The following is a 23,767-nucleotide window of genomic DNA, read 5'->3' as shown; positions in this document are numbered from 1 at the left end:
AGGGTAGAAAGTTACGCAATAGGATTTAAATTTTTCTGCTACACGATTTTTGTCCAACTAAAATTAATATTACTTGATTTCCTGATGGATTCCGTCTTAATTATTATCAAGTTTATAAAGGAGTATAAACTGCATGACCGTTATTGATTTTTCCTTTTAGAATGATATATTTCAAATAAGCATCCTGATTTTCGCCCCACACTACGAAATTGTCCCATCTTAATTGTAAATCAATCGGAATCGATGGCCATGGCATTAAAATTCACAAAATCTTAATTGGGCGCGAGAAGTCCCCCGTAGGAGCAAGTCAATTTTTTGTAAAAAAAAAAATGCATAAATATATATTTTTGACAGCACTGTGTACACTGATATTAATTGCGTCTCTAAAAGCCAGCGATCGGTAAGATTGATTTTTTGTTTGTCCCAAAGAATGATTAGTTTCAGATTTATCATTAATGATCCGTATCACGCTGCGAAAATAGATATGAAGTTCGCAATCATGGCTATACTCTGATGATGTTGTTATCCAAAGGCCTAGAACATTCGTGGAAGCCAACGAACTCATAATAAACTTGTTCGAAAAGTTTTTCCAATCATTTTTGTAGAAGAAAAAACCGCAAAAAATCCAACACCTATTCTTTTAGATTCCCCGCCAAACTACCTTTATTCGCAAGCAATGCAGTTCAAGGAATGTTTAGAAGTATAAACTTTCAAATAAGTTTTTTTTTTTTTTTATTATCTGATACGTTTGGTTTCTGATTTCGGCCAAGGCTCCCCCTTGGTGGAAGTGAGTCAAATTTTTTTTATCGTTTCAATAGAAAATCGTTTCATGTTCATTAATATTTATTATTTTTATAAGGCCTGCGATCGGGCAGTTTTAACTTTTTTGTTTCTTGCTAAGGAATGTTTTGTTTCAGATTTTCCATTAATGACTTTTTCATTTTGCACCACGCTGTGGTACACCCTAATAACAAAAAGCTTTTAAACAACTTGACTCGGTTGCTTCAAATTACTTCAGTTGATGTGAGCTCACGACTAGGTCGAGCTATCAAGATAAGAATAATATATTCGCTTATGATGTAGTTAGCCACTGAGAGAGTTCCTTCAAGCGGAGTAACCATGACCTTGTTGGAAAAAGACCTACGATGCTCTTTCCAGAGAAGTAAAACTTATCGACTATTTTTGTTTGAGGTGGGTCATCCGTGAAATATCTTACCTAATTTCTTAGCATAATGCCTTTAAAAAGAAAGTTTAAAACATTTAAAATAAGTTTCTTAAAATGTCAGACATATCTTTAAACAGTTTGCATGACTGAAAATACTCGACAGGTTTATCAGACACATTACGGAAATAAAATTCGGCTAAAATACGAAACAGTTATCAGGCATGTTCGCAACAATAACTGCGCACAATAAACGCATCAAAAAAAGTTTCAAACCGAAAGTAGGGTTTACACTGATTTGTATACACTGTACATACCTAAAAAGCTTATTGCTGGAACATAGTTCCTAGTTGTCAAATGTCTGCAATATTTTTGACTCATCTTCACCTACGTTTCTAAATATATACATTGATGTATAGTTGCGGATGAAATTTGCCATGACCGTATCTATCAACATTTCATTTGTGTGAATTATTAATTTCCTTCAAATTTTAATTGCCAATATTGCAGAACATTTTCATCGATTTTAACACATTTTAGAATCTTCTAGAGAAGGCAGGTAGCAGAAACAAAGGAATTTTTAATTGGAAGAAATTATCTTGACCTATCGCCAAATTCTCAGAAGCTTCATTAAAATGAATGCATAGTCATCGGTAAAAAGTGATGTGTTAATAGCAAAAATAGGCACGAATAATCGTGCTATTCAAACAACTTAATAACACTTGCACGTATAAACGGCAATTCTATTTTTGGCCAAAGAACGCTACAGATTATTTTTTTTTTATTCTCTTCGGTTCTGTAAGCACTCAAGTGTAAATTGAAAATGCAAGATGTAAATATGATACTCTGTTTTCTGTTATAAGCACTGTTTTTACACCGAATTTTTGTTCGATGTGTTTGAATTGTTATTTCGTGCCTTTCGCCATTTTTCATGGGGAATAAAATGCATGCTACAGTCAAATTTCTTCTCTCTCCCCATTAGATTTGTTATTGATACATATATTGTTTAACGAACGTATTCCCGATTGAGAACTTTAAAAATGTCAATTAAATTACTTAGTACTTACTTATGAGCAAGCCATTATTTTTTTAAACAGATACTAGTCTTGATAGTTGCTGAAACATCAGCTTCTCTTCAACTAAAGGCGTCCAAAGTGCCAGGAGAGCCGATCTTTCCAGGGTATGTACTTTATAGGCACACCTAAACGCTACATTTCCTGCTGAAAAATCGCATTCTTTTAGACTTACAATTACATATTCACTGATTGTTGGAACATATATTTTTTTTCAATTGACTAATAGTCCTTCGAAAATTCTTTGTTAGATTACAGTAAGTCAAGACTACGAGTTGCGTGTGAACGCTTGATGACTAACATGCGTTTTTACACGCCTCTCGCGCTCTTGAGTCAGAAACGACAGCTACACCAACTGACATTGACCAAACTTGTAGTTCATCTACCCCGTAAAGGCTGGTTCTCATATGATCGCCCCGATCGTTTGCAAATACTGAGACGATCGTAGACGATCGAAGCGATTGGAAGCGATCGGGGGTTCTCATATGATCGTCCTGATCGCCTGGTATGAGCGATGACCTACGAAAAACAATCATTTTAATAGCCCTAGATCCAATACAATGGACGCCCTCAATGAAAAAGCAAAACTCGTGGTCTCTTACCTCCTCCGCTATTGCAGTTTTACAGCGAGGAAGATAAAAAAAATAGTAGCTAGGAGGATAGAACACGGACGATCTAAGCCATCGTGATCGCCCCAAATCGCCGCAGACATTAACAATCGCTTGTGTAATGTTCTCATAAATCGCCCAGGTCGATATTAAACGTTTTGAAGTGACAGAGGCGATAGAAGCGATCGGGGCGATTATATGAGAACCAGCCTTAAGCTACTACAAGCGACACAGAGCATGAGAATAACTTGAACGGCCTAATAGGAGATATTTCAATTTTACTCTTTTAGCAAAACGGCATTTGTCTATTCCTCCATCTCACACAAATACCCAGCGCTTAACAACATGAAGAACCTGGTTTTACAATTCAAAATACCAAATTACATCGTTTACGACAACTACGCTTCCAACGGAACCCGCTCTCCCGATGGCGTCACTGAGTCACAAGAGGGTAACTTTCGACTGGTAGCGTTGCAGGTAAGTAAGAGAGAAACGAAACAAATCAATTGTTGGTTTTTATTTGCTTATACATGCCAGAAACGTCCGCCACAATGTGTAAGAGTTCTGCTGTTGTGTTAGCTATTTTCGGAGAGCTGTAGATTGCAATCGGAAAGGAAATGTGTTAAGGCTTAAAAATATTATAAAACGTTATGCAGAGCCTATTCACTAATACTAATATTCCCTCTGCTTTTTAACAAATAAATGCCCTTCTATGACAAATATTACTGATTATAACGTAGTTTACGCTTCACTTTCAACAGTTCAATGAACTGCTGACCTCTGAGAATGTGAGCGTGCAAATTGCAGTTCACGTGCATGAAGACGATGGTTTTGCTGACGACTCATTTCATCACGCGCCGTGTGTAGTGAGCCTGCGACACCAAATTGAAAATCCATGCGGATCAGGGTCCCTACCTGGACAAACAGAAGCGGTCATGACACAAATCCCGTTTTACAGTCCAGGTAACTGAATTCAAGTTAAACGCTGATGAACCAAAAAAACTTTCTTGAAAAATGAATTGAAAAAACACTTAAAATGTACGTCTTATGAAATATGGTCGTGCAAGAAGTTGGTTCCTTTTTCTTTTAAAGGAGCAGTTTCACATTACTTAAGTCATTTTTCTGATTACTTTCAAAGTGAAGGAAACTTCAAAATAATAGTTTTCTAGCGCAGAAAAACAACAATTGAATAACAAAAACAGGAAAATACAGAAGGATGGTTTCGACTGACGATAATAAAGACAGATTACTCACGACAAACTTTAAAAAACTTGCCAGTTTTTTCAAGATGCGTTGTTCATTACGTACGTAGAGCTGTTCGTTTACGAGAATAAAATTAGTTCCTTAGCCAAAAACCAATCACTAAACAAGGTAGAGGTGGTCACCTACAAGAGATAACAACATCAGTGCCAACTGAGATAAAGAATATAATACTCTGATACAACAGTGTAAAGTTCAATTGCCCACGTTGCCCCGTGAAGGCGGTCGCAGAGGAAAAGTTATAGGGGTTGCTCAAAACAGTGGTCGTACGAACGGCTTCAATGAAATTTGTTCATGATGTCATGTTTCTATCCTTCTTTTGTAGACTGTGATGGTTTTGTTCAGTTGCTATTACAGTAATTGTATGAAACAAATACCTAATCGTTGGTCAACAAGTTGTGATCATTTCTTGACAATAGTAGTTACCTGATAAAGAGTTGTAGTACCATCAAAGTGTAAGGGCTGAAAATGCGAAACAGTGGCAAAACAGTGGTCGAACGACGGCTCAATGAATTTTTCATGATGTCATCTTCCTTCTTTTGTGCTGTGATGGTTTTGTTCAGCCATTGTCTCCTATCGTTGGTCCGTGTCCTGTGTGTCCTGTGGGGTCATCAGTGTGGGCTGTGCGGTGGCCAGTGGTCGACGAACGGCTTAATGAAATTTTTTCATGATGTCATGTTTCTATCCTTCTTTTGTAGACTGTGATGGTTTTGTTCAGTTGCTATTACAGTAATTGTATGAAACAAATACCTAATCGTTGGTCAACAAGTTGTGATCATTTCTTGACAATAGTAGTTACCTGATAAAGAGTTGTAGTACCATCAAAGTGTAAGGGCTGGAAAATAGCGAAACAGTGGCAAAACAGTGGTCGTACGAACGGCTTCAAAAAAAATTTTTCATGATGTCATGTTTCTATCCTTCTTTTGTAGACTGTGATGGTTTTGGCCCACTTGGTCTGTCATCCGGAGGAACAAAGGACAGTCAGATAACAGCATCTTCCACTCAAATCAGGAGCTTTCTGCCTTACAGCGCAAAACTCGGAGCCAACTTCAGCGGTTGGAGCCCACTCAGGGCCTCTGGAGGAGAATTACATGCTGTCCATTTTATTCAAGTTGATCTGAGAGAAGCCATTCAAACTAAATTTATGGTGAGCAATGTTCGATATTTCCGCTCCATTTGAATAAGGTTGTAATTTATCCACAAATTAGAAACATATGTCAGTTGGTTAGTGTGTCTGCCGTGTGGCTAATCTAGCATGAGGAGAAATGAGCCTTGGCAGGGTAGCCCAGATCTCTCAAGTTTAGGACGCTGACCATGAGGCCAGCAATCTCATTTTGTTGAGATTTGAACAAAGCGATAGAAAGGCGACGGCAAGAAAAGTTTTCTTTTAATTAATGGCAACGAAAGTAATTCTTTAAGAATTCACGTAATTCCTTGAAAAGCTAATAATTAGGTATATCTGTATCCATCTTTTTATGAGAAAAATCCCTCCCGTTACCGCTAAAATAATGCCTACACCTCCCCTCTTTATTCAAAAGGTATGGCACACTTTGGTTTCAAAGTGAAGAAATTATCCTAGCATGCAGGATTTCTTCACTTTACATCTCATCTGCAGTTCACATATATGAATTATCTCATATACTTTACGTCACTTTGGTTTCAGCATACAGACTCTTGAGGCTTAAATATTATGGTTATATCACTATTACTGCATTAACTTTTCATTGCAAAGTCTTGCAGAAATCAATCCAAATCAAGCGAGAAAAATTACTGGTCGATCTGTTGATTATTTATCTGATGTTAAAAAACTCGTACTTTCGACGCCACATTCGCGCAAGCTAATAAAAGTTCATTCTGCAAGCAAAATATCTCCTTCGTGGCTTTCTTATACGACGTACAAAAAAATTGAGCATCACGTTTTCTTTGAAAACCTCACGGCGGCGTCTACTTCCAAAAGGCGATAATGCGCGTCAAAAAGACGATTGCTGTTTAACCGGCCTGAACGCAGTTACTAAAATGTTATGGTGGAAAACCAATCCAAATACAGTTAAACCCGTTAATTCGACTAAAAAGTCCGCCAAGCTCAGGGTCGTGCACAGAAACGCTGTGGCAGTATCCAAGGATAAATTAAGATAACGGCTGACTAAAGCCGGTTTTCTTCTGCATGGCCAAAGAAAAATGACCTTAATAAAGAAGCTTAATTTGGTGGTCGTCGATGGTAATGGTGACTTATCCGTTTCATGCTCTGTCACCAAATCCGTAAGGTTTTTAGGCAGCTCCACATTTGCCAAAGTATGAGTATTAAAAATTATTTAAAAAGAACAATTTTTCGCTATGTACTCACAAAGCTGCCATCAATATCAACCCTACTAGCTTTTCCTTTTACTTTGTGTGGTTTGCAACGCAAGAAAAGAAAGTAAATACTACGCTTACCTGAACTGAGACAATCAACCTCGAAGTAACAATTTTTTCCCATCAAGCGACAGACGGTTGTTTTACGTCTTTTGTGCACCAAATCAGGATTTTTGTGTCTTTCGTAACTTGGCATACGGTCAGCCATAAGCTTATCCACAGATAGCGGTATGTTGGTTATGTTCTCTTTCTTGCATCTTAAACTATTAGCTACTATTAATGCAAGTTTTTGGGAGTGTGTGAATTATTATAAACACACTCATAAAGACGCGCACGCAAATACCAGAAACTGGCAGTAATTCAAGTTTACTTTTCCGACTTACAATGCATTACGATGTTTTACGCCCGTGGCATTTGTTTTAAATCTTCCAATTAAAATGGTATTAAAACTACATTTTATTTTTTTTAAAAATTTCAGCTTAAGATGAAGGTAGCTCTAAAAACTCTTTGGGTTGTAGGTCCTTATGACCAGTTACAGTGGCAGCAACATAACCAATTCCACAGTAATCCTTTATTTTCATATGAACAAAATGTTCACTATTTAAAATGGGAGTGCAACGTTTGCGTTATAGAAAAACCCACCAATATCCATGTTGCACATGTGAGTAGGCACTAAAAAGCTAAATGACGATTAAAGCGTTCCAAATAATTCAACATCTTGACCACACTTCAATGGATGAAATAGGGTTCTTCATTTCTCTGATGAGGGATAAGGGAGGGTTCATTTCCTGGTTAGAGCCTTTTTGGGAGGGAGCTCTCTATGTTCCCATTCAATAATATGAATTCAGTTTGTAAGCCTTGATACATGATTTTTCTTTCCAGTTTGCAGTTGAAGGTTTATCTCCAAAAATTCCAAAAGATAAGATATTTCTAGTACTCAGTGAGGATGGATTAAAGTGGAAAGAGAAGAAATTCGGAATTGACACAGCGGTAAGAAACGTGAACATTAAAACCTAGCAATCAAAACAAACAATCGCTGCCACACGAAAAACGGAATATATTCATGCCAAAATGATAACGAGTTCAAGATTTACATGTCGAGAGAAAACCAAGTAAACTGAGTGACGTTTTACCAAACTACGCGACAAAATTAAATTCCCGAAGCTAAGACGTACCATCATGGAAACAAGATTGTCTAATTCAATCGGTTGCTCTTCTGCTGTTTGCTTTGGCTCTATTTTTTTTGCCTGGCATCCTGATTTCAGTATGTACTTTATGTACCGTATTTATTCGATTAAGCGCCCAACCTCGATTAAGCGCCCAACCTCGAATAAGCGCCCACCTCGAATAAGCGCCCACCCTGTAGGTAGGAAAAGTTAATGAGAGCCCAGCCTCTAATAAGCGCCCACACCCACCCCCTAAAATGAGTGCACAAGAGGAATTTTGAATATTTTTGAAGTTGAGATTAAAATTGACTAAGTACTTCTAAGAGACTATCCCGAAGACCGAGTTTTTTTATTTTTTTTTTTAATGAAACTTTCAATGAACATTAAAATTCAGCTTTCGTATACCTTTACGTTTAGTTATTATACATTGTTTTCTTCCAAAATAAACGTACTGCTTGCTTAAAATGGTGAAAATTTAATAAGCTGACGTTGTATTTATTTTAAATTTAAGTGGTCCCCAACTGTTTGCTTTTGTTTTTGGGTGACCGCCTTTTTTTTTTTTTGTTACATTTCTTTGTTTCAGTTCAATACTTTGTTGTTGCGCCCAGCCTCGAATAAGCGCCCACCTCGAATAAGCGCCCACCATCAAGGTCCAAAAATTTAATAAGCGCCCAGGGCGCTTAGTCGAATAAATACGGTACTTTATATTTCATGCTTGTAAAAGCAAAGCTTATCTAGGGCAATTGTCTTTGCGTGAAGTGGGCAATGCATGTGTTACAGTGGTTTTTCGTTTATGTATTTCTTACCATTATTAACTCACCCGCCCTCTATGGGCGAGTGTAGCGAGCCGAAAAACGTCGCGAGGCGACCTTAAACCGCTCGTCGAAGGACTTTGAGAAAGTCTAACGAGCTGGTTCAAGTCGTTAAGTCGTTTTGAAGGGGAATCCCGACTATGCGTTATCTCATATTTGCAGCGAGCTTTAATTTCCTGCCCCTCTTGAGTTCATAACAATGTTTAACTGGGTATATTGTTGTCTTTTCAAGGTTGATCGAAGTGCTCGCAGCACCGTTATAATAATGAAGAGTTTAAAGTTCACAGCCACTGCCCGTTTCGTTCGGGTGGTCCTTCCGCCTTTTCAAAAACCTGGAGGAGAACAACCTGTTTATAAGGTGGAATTGTACGGCTGCCCTGCCGATAGAATAACAAAAGGAAAGCCCAAACTAGGTAAAAATAAAATCTGACTGTCTTTGGGCGATACGTGTACTAGAACTTATCACGACATTACCAGGCAGCGTCGGTTGATTTGGCTCTGATCCGGCTCATCGTCTAACTCTGCTTGCGCATGCGCGCATGTCCTTGATCACGCACATGACTCAATTAATAACAAGTCTCCATTCGAAATATTTTAAGACGATTACAAAAATAGCTATGGACATATTTGCAGCGAACTTTTTAGTAGCCCTTGAGATGGTAAATTAAATTACCGTAGGCAAATTGAACGTAGAAAATTTAGAATAGAGGATACCCACTTTGCTTCAGAGCCTCTGTGGCTGGAGAGCTATTTTTTACTTTTTATGAGTGCTTGAACCAAAAGCTTAAAGCGTTATACTACCCGCCCTCGTTTTTTTTTTCTTATCAACAGCAACTATTGAACTATAAACTTCCAGCTAACGACTAACGACCTTAAGATTAGACTACGAGTACGAGATTGAGTTCGTCAGTACGAGTTTTCCAACCAAATTCGTGTGCCTCCCATAATCACTTATCACACCAATCTTATCCCTAAATGAAATGAAATTTATGTGTTAGTCAGCAACTGGAAAGAGTTATAGTTCGGGAGATAATTGACTCGAAAATCCAAACTCGTACTCGTACTCGATCTCTTACTCGTAGTCAAATCTATCTAGAAAAAGGCCGCTTCTTGTTGTGGCGGATGGTGCGATCCAAAATGAAGTAAGACAAAGATTTCTAAAAGACAATAAACAATACCAAGACCACAGCACAAAGACTACACAAATGCCAAGTAACAATAGATTCCTCAACGCCAAGATATATCTCAAAATAATACACAGTGTTTCAAATAATCAAGTGATTGTCATCCTCCTGCAGTTCCAGTGCCTGTGGCAGTGGGGATGGAGTCAGGTGTCATCGCTGATAACCAGCTCACCTCGTCCTCAGAAAAAGGCGTTGAATATGGTGCCCAGTACTCCAGGCTGAACTCACGGTCGGGCGGGGGAGCGTGGTGTGCTGTGTCATGTGACTCGTCTGAATATTTACAGATTGACCTGGGTCAAGTCTACCTCATATTTGAGGTAAGTTATATGTATTGAAACAAGACTTAATTTAATTTGAGACTTAATCGTGTTTCTCTAAGATATTTTTGGAGGAGGAGGCTGGCATATAAATTACCGTAATGAGATCATCCAACTCTTAAAGTTATTAACGAAAGCATTTTTGACTTTTCATATAAAGTTGAAAGTACAGAGCAAACATGACGAATCAGAAAATACAAACTCAGTGTTGTCATTCTACTTTGAGTTCAGCGCCGATGGTGCATCATGGGAATACTACAAAGCCAATGCAGCAAGCAAGGTACCGAGTTAAACCTGTCTTACATATGAACCTATTTGCCGTTTTCCATGGCATTCAGTAGTATACCATTACATTCCATCCTCAAGTTATTGAGGATGTAATGTAGCTTTTACGTAGCATTTACGTAGCATAAGCATTATTTTTGATGCTAGTAATATGTTGGCCAGGAAAAATTGGTATAAACTTGTTTCTTATTCTTAACTGTGTGTTCCTATTTGCGGATAGATGCAAGGACCACTTGTACAAACAGCATCGAAGTAAAGCTGGATCTTGGCGTAGATCAGGATCAGCATTAAGAAAGCTTCTGTAACTTTGCGAACGACGTCTCTGTCCCTTCCTCTCCCTTCCTTTTAAAAAAACAAAAAAAAGGCAAAAATTTTCTCTTTTTGCGTTAAAAAAAAATTTTAGAAAACGGAAAAAACAAAATTTTTTTTTTTTTTACCCCATTTGGGGGATAAATAAAATTTTAAAAATTTTTTTTTTAAATATTTTCCTATTTTAAATCAAACCTTTTACCACAAAAAAAATTAAAAAAAAAAAAAAAAAAAAAAAAAAAAAAAAAAAATTCAAAAAAAAAAACCCATTCTTCTGTATTTCGAAAGGCCTTTGATTAGTTACAGAAGAATAGTTTTAAGTCATGTACACTTTAATTGAATTGCAGGAAGAGTGAAGTGATCTGAAACTGAGGTGGGCTGATTAATGTGACTGTGGCTGATGGCTTTTTTGATCACGCGTCTATGTTCAACAAATCTGTCGCTCAGATGTCGCTTGGTCTCGCCTACGACCCTTGATAGTAAAAATTTCTCCGTTCGGGACGGCCACAATCTTGGCATGCTGTATATTATGTCGAAAGGTTTAAATTAATGATGTTTTTCCCTGACATTTTTCAGCTTTTCGTAGGAAGTCCTCTAAGAAACCTGGCGGTTCGACACAAGCTGCTGTTCCCAGTTCACGCGCAGTTTGTTCGGTTTCGACCCCAGACCGACGCGTGCACCAATATGGCGTGTATGAGGGTGGAACTTTTCTGGTACCCAGACTCCGGTAAATGTTATATTATATAAATGAATAGGCAAAGACTTAACCAACCGAGTTAGAGGGATGATGTTTTTTTTTTTTTTATCGTTGTTTGAGACCGCAATAATATGTGATTAGGCTGAACGTGTATTGTGCACTAGGTAAATCTCACCTTGTCATCAAATGTTATGGCCTATTAATTATGTAGTACAAAAAATAATTTTGTTTTTTTGTTTATTTATGCGTCTTTTTTCAGATGCTCAAAGTCCAGTTGTCTTCGGACGTAGTTTTCTGCTGGAGGAATCTACCAACACGATGTTTGTCTGTAATACAGAAGTGAAAATGGGGGCTTTAATAAAAAAAAAAAAAAAAAAAAAAAAGCCCACAAAAATGTAAAGTATATGAAATAATTTATATTAATGAACACGGATGGAATTTATGAAAGTGATAAATGAACATCCAGTGAATTTCCAATTTAAGCAAAAAAAAAAAAAAAAAAACGCGTTGGAATAAAGAAGCCTGAAAAAATTCAGGGCTTCAACGGGATAATGTAGGAAAGTGTTGTGGGGCGTTTTGGGAAAAAGAAAAAAAAAAAAAAACAAAAAAACTCTTATCTCATTTAAAACTATTAACAAACTCATGTATAAACAATGCTTACTCAATGCTAAATAAAGGCCTACATGATTGCTGCATTCGTGATTTACAGATTTTGAAAAAGTGCATTGATAGGGAGGGTACGTTTTTATTTGAAAGAACGCTATATTGAGAGGTATGTTTTTACAGTGCCGTTCTCAGCCCCCCCCCCCCCCCCCCCCCCCACCCCATAACCCATAAAAAATTAAATAACGAACAGTCCCTAAGCGCGACGATTGAAATTTTGTTTCTCTCCCTTGCATGCTTCCTTCGGTCAGTTTTTCTACATGTTAATGCTTAATAATATGCATTTAATGTTTGTTTTAACATATATTACCGGGATACAGTAACAGCTCAAATGGTATTTTTTCTTCAGATCTGAAAGTCCTTGCAAAGGCAGTACCGACGGCGGAGAAACGTGGAATGGTAAGCACTATATGTTTTAATTAAAACATGACAATATTAAAGTGAAGATTAGCTGGACTTTATCGATCCTTTCACAGTAGTAAGCACAGACATTTTAGCCACGAATTCGTCCTCAAAACTATTTAGCGTAAGATATCCAAAACTAATGAAATAAAAATAAAACACTTTGTTTAAGTGTCATTGTATTTAGCACGGCTATGCTAATTATGGACACAATAAACAACAGAAACTTGTTTAAAATCACAACTGGCAGGACACTGACCAGTTGGCTATTTACATAGCGTGGAACCCGGGAACCCGGGACCTCCGGATTAAAAGTCCAGCGCCCTAACCACTAGGCCACGCTGCCTCCAGTGATTGGTTCCAGAAGAACAATATATTTTCAAACAGCGTTGTTTTTGTCATTAGATTTCCCTCCGTTGCAAACGTTAACTGCCATTTTAATGGCAAAAAACTGCTAAAAAGAAACTATATACTGTATAACAGTTAAGGAAGCTCTCTCCCCTGTTGAAGCTTCTTCGCGATTTTAAAAAAGCGTGGGGGCTTTATATATCTCTACAGAGGAGAGAGGTTAAGGAAGCATAGGGACAGTTGGCAGAGGAGAGAAGAAACATTTGCCATGGCTAAATTGGATGCAAATCAATTGCCAGAACTGAACCAGTTCAACAGCATTTTTGTTTTGTTCACAGATCTGCAACAAAACGTTCTTAATGTCCTTGTCTATGACCCCGTCAACAAAATTTACTATGGGATCTCAAACAACAAAATCACGTATCTACGAAGCGGATTTTCCCCGTTCATGGTATGGAAAGCAATTGCTAACAGGATCTGGGAGAAAGCAAAGGAAACTTCATCATTAATTACAGCCACCGAAGTGCCGTTTATTCCTGTGATGCCAGGAAGTCTGGATGAACCGTTCGACGCCTTAACGGTGCCGAGTTCCAGTGTTTCATTAAAGCGGAGAAGACGATCCGTTGCAAGTGTCGATATGTGGGGATGTAATTATCTTACAGCTCTTAGTCTTTGCTCTTTATTGCTACAATGTTTCTAGAGTTTTGTATTGTACAAAGTAACCGTTGTATTCTTAACCTTGTGATAATTTTTCTCAGCTTCATCCAAAGGAGTACTTTTCAAGCCAAGTGGGGCGATTGATTGGAAGATGGTTTATTCTTGGATTGATTATCCTTACGGTATGCATGACTTTATGGAAGCAGGCGGGAAGTTTGAAGAGAACGAGAGATGCGTTAGAGTTGCTCGAGCAATGGCCGAGAGCAACCCTATCTCCTAACGAGTTCTTTGCAAACTTCTCAAGTGCATCAATAGCTAGATATACGCACAGCTAAAAGCGTGAATCAGTTCTTTTATGAACACAGCGGATAAACAGTTGTGGGCGAAAACAGGTTTTCGCGAATTGGTACTGCGTGATTAACTTGTTTTCGGCAGGTTATAGACAGGTAAAAAGAAAAAAAGAGAAATGGTTGCCACTGAATACTATCAACCAATTTGTGGTTTGTTACCTTGCTGGCTAAAAGGCCAACGCCATTGGTAACATTTCGAATTTCTACAGAATTTCTCCCTTAGTTTCTTCCATTTAGTTGTTATATGTAACGTATTGCTGTGGAGACTCATCGGAAAGTAATCGACGGAAACTCGCAGCTGTAAAACTCGACGAGAAGATTGCAGCTAAAATATCATGCACACGTTTTACACACACGTGCCCTACAAGTAATATGAAATAAATATCACGGTAACCCCGTACCATTCTCTCTCCGACAGATACGAAGGTCGACTGCTTGGCAATACCCTGTAACAATGGTACATGCGCCAAAACACCAGATGGAGGCTACAAGTGCAATTGTTTTCCTGGATTCAATGGGAGCCATTGTAGCCAAGGTGAATTGTCGATTATGACTGGCTATGTTGCATATAGTATGACTGGCTATGTATTAAATTTGACTCCTCTTGGCTCGACATAGTCTTTTAGCCTTAGAGTACGGTTTTAAAGACAAAGTTTTTGGTTGGAAGGCATCCTTCGACTTTTACGAAACTACACGGTTGATTTCCTCAAGATATATCCAAGCAATAAATATGACCCCTTTCTTTAATATTTTTAATTTATTTTTTTTTACCAACGTAACATGGAAGAGCTCTCAGGAACTCGTTAGAAAGTGCACGTATAATGAAGATCGAATTGGAATTTGGAGTGTTGGTATTTTTGGAGTGAGGAAAACCCGAGAATCCGGAGAAAAACTCCCATTAGAACAAGGACAAGAACCAACAACAAACTCAACCAACATAAAACGCAAGGTCCGGGAGTCGAACCCGGGTCACATTGGCGGGAGACGATTGCTCTTACCACTACAGCTCCCCTCCTCCTCAAAACATTGTCAATGCGACTAATTGAAAATGCTTTTAGAGATATTTCAGCAATCTGAGTTGCTTGGCAGATTTGATAACATTATAGAACTGTTGGTTATACTGTTTTGTTATTGTCTCTGAGAGAATTTTTTATTTAAGACTTTCAATCACGTCTTACAGAGATTGATGAATGTGCCAGCAATCCTTGCACCGGTGGAGCTCCTTGTGTGGATAAAGTGAACGGATTCACTTGCATCTGTCCCATCGGATATACTGGAGTCCAGTGTGATATAAGTAAGTTATCATTTGTTGACCCAATGATAGATACGTTCAAAAAATGCTTGGGGTGTTAGATAATGTACGATTGTTTTGTCACTTGGTTGCATTATATTTTGTATGAAGAAATCAGATGTTTGCAAATCTTGGGAATATGCATCAGTTGATCATGAGTATGGAAGGCGTGCAAGGAGCATTTGGCTTCACACTGACTAAGTATCTGAAATTGGATGAAAGACTGATTGAATTAATAGGCCATTTCCGAGTTACCCTTTGCCTCTGTTTCAAAACGAGTCTACGTGCAAAACCATTAATGTGAAAATGAGTGTCATCTAAAGGTCCATTTTAATGCAAATCGAACACATTTTTATTTGAATAGTTTTGCACGTAGAGTCGTTTTGAAACAGAGGCAAAGGGTAATGGCTTATTTTATTCTTACCAAACACACCCAATCAGGTGGCCTTTTAATTCACTCCTTACGCATCCGCAAAAACGACGCTTGCTTAAAAACAGAATTTACCTTTGCTATGTTTGCACTGAAATAAGTAAGTGGCACATTTGTTATTTTGTCGAAATTGTTTTGGAAATTCCATTACCAACGGAAACAGCTCAAGATGGCACGCGCAACCCAGGGGGGTACTCCGGCTTGTTATGACGGGGATGATCGATTTTGGTGAACGTCCGGTTGGTTGGTTTGGCTTTTTGGGTGACTTGTTGTGGGGTTTTTTGGTCGAACTAGTCCTGGCCGGGGCCTTGGCGTTGAGAGATCAGGCGTTCTGGCCCCTCCCGGGTACAGGAATTTTTTGGGGGGTTTTTTGGTCCGGTTTTGTTGACGGAGACTTAGGGATTTTGGGTCCGAGTTGCCTCCATTCGATCTCCCCGTCATTCACCGAGTCCCCCGGGACGCGCAATAAGCTCTCAGTTTGATGGTCTTTAGCTAACTAACGATATTATGATATGTCTATAAATTTGTTACCTTACCCGACCTGTAAGAACCACAGTGCACAAGAAGCTGTTTATAAACACCCTTGTTTTGTGTTTATTCAGATATTGACGATTGTGCTGGAAGTCCGTGTGTCAATGGAGATTGCATCGATGGTTTGAATCAGTACATGTGCAGCTGCCACCCGGGCAACACAGGCTTACACTGTGAGATTGGTAAGTGGAGAACCCTTTCACTCTCAAGGGTGAACATAACTGGTGTATTGTGATGCGTGTAATGTCTTCAGAAAAATTTGGCAACACAGTTTACCCACCGTTAAATGAACACGCGCCTAACGTATGAGACACTTCGAAACGACGGAGATTTTTTTTGGTCTTCAGCTGATATCAAGAAAAATTCTCCCAAGTTAACTTTAGCACTAAACGGTCACATTGTTGATACCTTTTTTAGCTTGCTCCTTACAGTGTCCTTCTAAACAGCTTGACGTTCATTGCTCATTTTCTTGACGATGTTCTTGTTACTGTTAAAGGGAATTTCTCTCTTTGCAATGGGAGGTTGCACGGAATTTATCATGATGTTGTACCATGTTTTTCACATTATATGTATTCATTTGTTGGATGGGTCCCTCACGTATTGGTCACGTGGACAATCCGTCCTGAATACTACACTTCCGTTTCTCTAGCAGGGCATCAACATCCTCCTTTGGAAAATGTCGCGTGTGAACGTTACAATTAGAATTCTACCTATAGAATGGTTAAAATTACTAACGGCTGTCTAATCATATTTGACAGATATTGATGAATGCGCCAGCAGCCCATGCCTCAATGGAGGCACGTGTCTAAATGAAGTCAATCAATTCAGTTGTAATTGTCCCCCTGGATTCACCGGAGTCCAGTGCGAAACAGGTAAGTACATTTATCATTGCAAAGTGTCATATGTAATAACGGAACTGATCTGTTATTTGAATAAAAGACATGCGTGACGTTAATGTAACTGAGACAAAAACAAATGGCCAAAATTGGAACCGACAGCCATCATAAAATACCACTCCACTCAGACAGCTGTCCAGAACCAATGAACCAATTCACTCAGCACCGAACTGAGGAGATACGTACCATATACTTTATGTGCTTTTATAAAGCTAAGGTTACCAGCATCCCTTATGGAGATCCGACTCTTTGTTTTTGTTTAGTTTTGTTGTTCCAAACGTATATATATAGCTAACAAGTTGAAAAGGTCTGACATTGCGTTTTTTAAAAAAGTTATTTGTTGCTTCTAAGTCTGAAAACTAGACAAACTGCCATTCTTAAGGTCGCGCAGGACCCTTGCTCATTAATATATTCATTAGCCAAATTTCTTGTTGGAGTGCTATCTTGTAAAGCTTTAATTCACTACATTTTGAATATCGATTCCTCTAAAATGTAATAAGGATACTCAGGAATGATGATGAAATTACATCATGATTGTCCTTTTACTGTGAGATGACCGTTGTCTGTGATGTTACAAGCCCTTAAAAGTTTAACTGAAGATAATGCGATTTTGTGTCCAAGTTTTCAGCTAGCACAGCGCACCAAATTAAATGATTATATAGCCTAGTGATAAATCGCAACTTCTTTTGTGCTCCCACTAGAACAATTTCAAAAACTGCTACAAGTTAATGGCTTCTAAGAGAGTACAAATGTGAAATCTAAACTTTGAAACATGCTATCTTCATTTTGAGAAGGAAATTTAAAAATTCGCTCTAGCCAGAGCACAATAGAGTACACCAAGTTTATGTTCCTCGCGAATCAACTCTTGAAATTCTATATCGGCGGAGAAAACTTGGACACAAAATTGAAGGTTTTGAGGCTTCCGAAGACCTTCCGAGTCAATGTTTACAACAACGTGTGATATATTCAAAGCTGTGAATCTATTTATGATAATTCCCTATGTTCCAGCGCACGTGGCACAAAGCTGAGAACAATTACTAGTAATTACTTGTACAAAAGAGTTTAAAAACAAACATTCTCATGAATATTCGTTTGTTGTCGGCTTCAGTCGTCCGGCAGTTCGTGCATACTCTTTAAATAAATACATACTAATGATTGCAAGGGTCCTGCGCGACCTTAAGGGTGGTTTAATTATTCGCTTCACTGATCACATAATGTCACTGACTAATGATCGGGCACATTTTCGCTCGAAATGAAGATTATATTGTTTATATTTTAGCTGCCTTGCAGTATGTAACGAACGGATAAGCATTAGCAAGCAAAATATAAACTGAAATGTTCTTGTTGTTTGTTTAATCAGATATTGACGATTGTGCAAATAACCCATGTGTTAATGGAGATTGCTTCGATGGTGTAAATCAATACGCGTGCAACTGTTATCCGGGCAACACAGGTGTCAACTGTGAGATAGGTAAGGGGAGTTTCTTCCCAGTACCCTTTGAGCACGTTTTTGGTGGATGTCGTGTTACTTAATGTTAGCAAGCTATCTAATCGTACTTTAATTGCTTAATTGACGAGATGATAGATACGCTCTTCGAATTGCTCAGTGCCTTAAATGATATATATGAAGCTTCCGGCAAGAAAGACAGAATCGACCAATTTTAGTATTACAAAACACAGTCAATCAGTTGTTGACAATCAAACCTCGCGTAATTTTTTTTAAAAATAAAGCATTTGACCTAATCAGACCTATAAGCACCAACGACTGTACAAGAAACTGTTAAGAAACATTATTGTTCTTGTTTAATCAGATATTGATGAGTGTGCAAGTAGTCCGTGTGTCAATGGAGATTGCGTCGATGGTGTAAATCAGTACACGTGCAGCTGTCATCCGGGCTACACAGGGGTACACTGTGAGACTGGTAAGTGGAGGTAGTTGCCTTCTTGCCCGCTCAGTTGTGAAATAACAACTTGCTGTTAATGAAGGTGGAAGGCAGACACTGATCACTTTTACAAATCAAGTTGATGCCTATATAGTTGACAACATCATGTTGGCAATGACTCTTGGGTCTGAAAATTGGTGTGACAAAGTTGCCACCATCATGGCCGAGTGCAGGTGTTTCCTCGGATATTACCCGATGATGTATGTGGACGAAAAAAGTTTGAAAGTTTTCCATGAGCCTTGGTTTCCAGAATCTTTTTCTGTGCAAGGGGTTGTCTCGCGTAATCATCCGTGGCAATAAACTATGTTTCTAATCCCTTAAAACATATTGACTGAATGTCATTCACAGTAAATGCCATGTCTTTGTTTCGCTAGCCGGGCATCATTACTCTCCGTTGGGAATGGTCGCGTTTGCAAGCTACAAGCGGAAAGTTATGTTAGGTAAAATTACTGATGGCTTCTTATCATATTTGACAGACATCGACGAATGCGCCAGCAACCCATGCAGCAATGGAGGCGTATGTGTGAATGAAGTCAATCAATTTAGTTGTAATTGTATCCCTGGATTCACTGGGGTCCAGTGCGAAACAAGTAAGTATACTGCAAGTACTTAATCCTGAATGACTTATCATATTGAAATGGGACAAAACAAACGTCAAAAATTGGAACCGACAGACATTATACCGGCACTCAACTCGGAATGGTGTCCAGAACCAATAAGCCAACTTCCTTAGTATTGACAATAAAAGGTAACCAACAGTCCTCGTGAAAGGGTTTGGCATTAAGTTATGAATCTAGGGAAAGCTATTAATTTTTGTTGTTGCATGCAGCACGTAACCTAATCCAAGCAATGCGGACTGATACACTAAAATACACTGGAATTTCCTTTTTTATGTTAAATAAGATATTGATGAGTGTGCAAGTAACCCATGTGTCAATGGAGTTTGCGTTGATGGTGTGAATCAATACGCGTGCAATTGTAATGCTGGAAGCACAGGCACACAGTGCGAGTTTGGTAAGTAAGTACTCTTTTGATAAGAAAAGGATGTTTAATTCTTCTTGGGGATGTCACTTATATTAGCTAGAGACTGAAGAAGTGACCAACAAATGAAATGCAACGTTGCGAGGGCAGTTATAAATGTTCCAGTAGCAAATTATTTTGGCTATATTGTTCAAAGACGTTTTCTGGAAATTGTTTCGCAAGAAATCGATCCGTTCTGTCGACCACAAAGGTCAAAATTGTCTTTGTGTATGACTTTTTGCGGTGTAATGTACAGGGTATATCACCAATCACGTTTTGACCAGCTGCAGTGGTCGTGCTGTGGTGGGTTTTAACGTGCCATGGGTTATGGACAGGCTTCCCATTGGGCAGATAAAACAGTCAAACATCGGAATGCCGAGCAAGACGAAAGCGTTCTAAAGGTGTCGTAATGAAATAGTCCAGATGGACTTGAAAAACGTGACACGTGCAATGTATTCCATTTAAATCATCTGTTTTTCGTCATCGCAGCACCACAAAACTGCCATTATCGTCTTTAACTGTTTTTCGTTTCCTTCAAGATTTATCCTGTGTGGCCAGTAACCCGTGTTTGAACGGCGGGACATGTGTCCCTTCAGTTGGAGGAGGATACACCTGTGACTGCACATTTTTTAGATCTGGTCCTCACTGTGAATTAGGTAAGATTTACCTCATGCACGTAAGATACCAAATTTAATGGTAGACGATATTTGGGAAGGATTCATCTCGACTCTATAGTGAATCAAATTGTGTGCCGTCAAAAACCTGTCGTTTCTGAAGCAGTAGATTTGCATACATGTTGGGGTTTCCAGCCTATTTCCAACCTTCCAACTTTATCCGGACTTGCGATCAGCAGGATTAGGTCACAGGGCCTTTTATAAGTATCACGTTTTGCGAATTTGAAAGCATGGCGTATGGAACGCCAAGACTGTCTTATGTTAATTTGCTTAATTATATCCAGTGCAATTCCTTTTATATGCAGTGCCTTTGTTACCATTATGCAGTGCTATCCTCATTGTACCGCATATAATTTAGCAAATAAATATGACTGTCTTTGTGTTCCATAATGACGTTTCCCTTTGGCAAAGACTTCCCATGAAGTCTTGATAACCATCTTATTAATAGTTTGGGAGTCGTTAAAAAGTGTCAACAAAAACAATGCAGGCGAATTTGTTAAAGAGGCAACCATCAAAATTATTTCGAGGAAGTTTTCATCAACATGGAGCTTGTCAATAGCATGTATTTCTACAAATAAAATCTTCCTCCCATATTCGTCAGCAGTAATGAACTCCTTACTTTTGTTAATATCATGTTCTCACTCTCCCGATTGCATTCCAAAATCTTTGGAAGCATTTGGTTGCTACGAGTGTCTTTGTCAAGGTTCATAATACCGCACAGGACTGTCGGCAGTCGTTGGGGGTTCGCAATTATATTACAACGACGCAATCGTGTTACACTTTTTGGATTCGCTCTTCTTTTTACCCAGTCGGAAATTATTATCAATTCAAGTGTATCTTAAAGTTGCTTACGGCGTGTGTGTGTGTGTGTGTTTTTTTTTCTCACAGGAGCCGTTTCCTGTCTACGGCTTCCCACATGGGCTTTGCAAACGTCCTGGCCAAATTCTGGCAAATTCGACAAGATTGCATTCTCGATAAACGCGGATCACTTCCTTTTGGGAATATCTATTGGCTCCACCATTCAACAAGGCATCCTTGTGCAGTTGACCATCAAACTAACAGACATCTCAGGTGGTGTAATCGCCTCCAAAACTATTCCGCACACTTTCAATCAAGGAATTGAAGACTTGCCTGTTTACTTTGACCAGCCGATACTCCTAACTGCTGACCAGCAATACATCGCAGCTTCCCAGGTTGAGGGAGCAGGTAACCCCGAAACGATTAAAAGTTTTGAAGGCTCCGCAGTTCTTTCATGTAATCCTCAACTGACGATTACGTTTTCGGATGTGCCAGCGGATGAGATGGCTGACTCTAACGGATCAACAGTCCAGGAAGGCCAGATCAGTGTATTATATTTCAAACCATCATAAGTATTGGGTTTCGCCGAAGAAGGTGTTCAAGTGTCACTTATCCTGCACCCTTACACCCTATTAAGAATAGACTTTTGAAAGTTCGTGTGAACTTCTTTATCACTAGACGTACAGTTAAATTCCGATCACTCGAACCCTCAATAACTTGAACCTCCCGCTCACTCGAACCTTTTCCAATTCCCCACCAGGTCCTTTTCCTTACTTATTGCACCATCAATAACTCGTTCTTTTTTCGAATTCCCCATCAAAGGTTTGAGTTATCGTGTTTCGACTGCATCGATACTGTATTGACGTGTCCATTATGGCGTCATTTTGCGCAAAACTGTTGTCATAAATTGTACAGTTCTCCATCCTGTATTTGTTATCTCTGTATATTAACCCTATTCAGGCTTTTTTGGACCTTCTCAGACCGGGGGGGGGGGCTTCGGAAGCCCCCCCTATGTAACTTCCAGAATATTTAAGCAATCACCATGAAACTTATAGGATGTATTGTACGTCCGAGACTCTTTCTTTTGGTATACGTCACGCGGGATGGTGACGTCACATCACGTGACAATTACATCATAATGTCGAAACAGCCGCCATCTTGGATCCGCCATCTTGGATTTCAATTTTTTTTAAAAATGCCACAAAACCACCCAAAATCACTGAAAAGGACTCAAAATGAATAAAAATGTGCTTTAAACCCGTAAAAATGTAAAAGTTATCCCATTTAAGTTGATTTTTATTAACAGAAACACGCAAAATGACAAATTTTGGAAAACAGGCCTGACAAAATGCCGTTGCCATGGTGATGTCAAGGTCCTGACACATCATCCAACCCTACCAAATTGTTGCCAGATAAATTTTAGGAAAACTCAGAAAGTTTGGCAGCGTTTGGTCGAATCTTAAAAAAGTTATAAAAGTTCAAAGCCAGCGCGGGCCTCAAAAGCCCCCCCCCGGTCTGAATAGGATTAAATAGATTTAGCCAAGCCTAGAAGCGAAGCTCTCCGGTAATTTACTTTGCTCTTGATTTAAATATATGAATTCATTGAACATAGACAGGAAAAAATAGAACTTTTGCCCGCGATCCAATAGAAAAACCATTTCCAGATCAGCGGTCAACCAAAGAAAGGGGGAAAAGCCATTTCTTCCTATAAGATGTTAATAAGGTGGCGTGCTGCGATGTAAGTTTCAGGTGAAAGTTTTACAGAAAACGTGTTTCTCGATAGTCGCAAGTAGGTTCACTCTGTCAACGAAAAGTATTTAAGATCTCCGCTACACCAATGTTGCTGTTTTTAAAGTAACTCATTAAATTATAGTGGTTTTCCGTAAAACATAGATGTTTTGTATATATCAGATATGTTTGACATGGTTTTCAGTACAATAGAAACTAAAACCCATCCGTTCTTTGATCAAGTGGTCGAGACGCCTAGGCCTTACCCATGACAGAAATCTATTGACTGAACTGGACTAGAATGGACTGGACTGGACTGGGCTAGATTGGAGGGTTATTCACTGGAATGCATGAGGCGATCAGTTCCTGGACTGGGCAAGATTCACCCGGAAAACGTTTACTGTCAATAGTTACTTTTGAATGATTATATGAATCTCTTCTTTAATAAACCTTGTTAAACATTTTAATAAACTGCTTGTTATTTTAAAGGTGTTAAAAATGAAGTTCGACTTGTTTTTTGTTTACATTTTTCAACCCCCGAGTTGTAACTTAATGTTCAGTATACATTATTCTAGTGAGCTACATTTCATAGCCGTCCTACGCAGACAACGTTAAATGACCAATTCTCTTTTTGGGGATCATAAACCACGACCGTGAACTTTTCATGATTCTGTTTGAAACAGAACGCTGTCTTTGGCTTTAAGCTCCATGAGACTGATAAACAAACCGAATGAATTGAGATTATTGAGAAATTCCTAAGTAAAATAAGATATATTAATATAATAATAATATATATTAATTATCGACATTG

General features: G+C 38.7%; 2 protein-coding genes across 2 annotated transcripts in view; both read left to right on the top strand.

Moving 5' to 3' along the window:
* The first annotated feature begins 1,036 nt into the window (after window positions 1-1,036).
* Window positions 1,037-23,767, top strand: part of LOC144645275 (uncharacterized) — a 91,354-nt gene continuing 68,623 nt past the window's right edge. Inside the window, exon 1 of the mRNA XM_078504790.1 lies at window positions 1,037-1,191. Within this exon, the coding sequence (XP_078360916.1) occupies window positions 1,120-1,191 (72 nt within the window). The 5' untranslated portion in view covers window positions 1,037-1,119. The remainder of the gene's footprint in view (window positions 1,192-23,767) is intronic.
* Window positions 3,189-22,074, top strand: LOC144645865 (uncharacterized). The gene is made up of 22 exons (XM_078505397.1): window positions 3,189-3,320; window positions 3,605-3,806; window positions 5,033-5,250; window positions 7,338-7,445; window positions 8,666-8,846; window positions 9,732-9,934; window positions 10,095-10,214; window positions 11,105-11,255; window positions 11,485-11,545; window positions 12,238-12,287; window positions 12,977-13,285; window positions 13,397-13,477; window positions 14,064-14,180; window positions 14,826-14,939; window positions 15,969-16,079; window positions 16,656-16,769; window positions 18,154-18,264; window positions 18,605-18,715; window positions 19,213-19,326; window positions 19,640-19,750; window positions 20,296-20,412; window positions 21,319-22,074. Exons 1-22 carry the CDS (start codon window positions 3,189-3,191, stop codon window positions 21,798-21,800), a joined length of 3,318 nt encoding a protein of 1,105 aa, XP_078361523.1. The 3' UTR covers window positions 21,801-22,074.

Source organism: Oculina patagonica, chromosome 3, assembly GCF_052425735.1.
Source record: "Oculina patagonica isolate OP01 chromosome 3, crgOcupat, whole genome shotgun sequence".
Taxonomy (NCBI): domain Eukaryota; kingdom Metazoa; phylum Cnidaria; class Anthozoa; order Scleractinia; family Oculinidae; genus Oculina; species Oculina patagonica.
This window is presented reverse-complemented; position numbering and strand designations above follow the sequence as displayed.

Excerpts from the sequence above, each read along its gene's own strand:
- LOC144645865 (XM_078505397.1), top strand. The coding sequence starts at position 3,189 with ATGAAGAACCTGGTTTTACAATTCAAAATACCAAATTACATCGTTTAC. Across the intron at positions 5,251-7,337 it reads CCATTCAAACTAAATTTATG|TTTGCAGTTGAAGGTTTATC; the intron begins GTGAGCAATGTT and ends TTTTCTTTCCAG. Across the intron at positions 14,181-14,825 it reads TGGGAGCCATTGTAGCCAAG|AGATTGATGAATGTGCCAGC; the intron begins GTGAATTGTCGA and ends CACGTCTTACAG.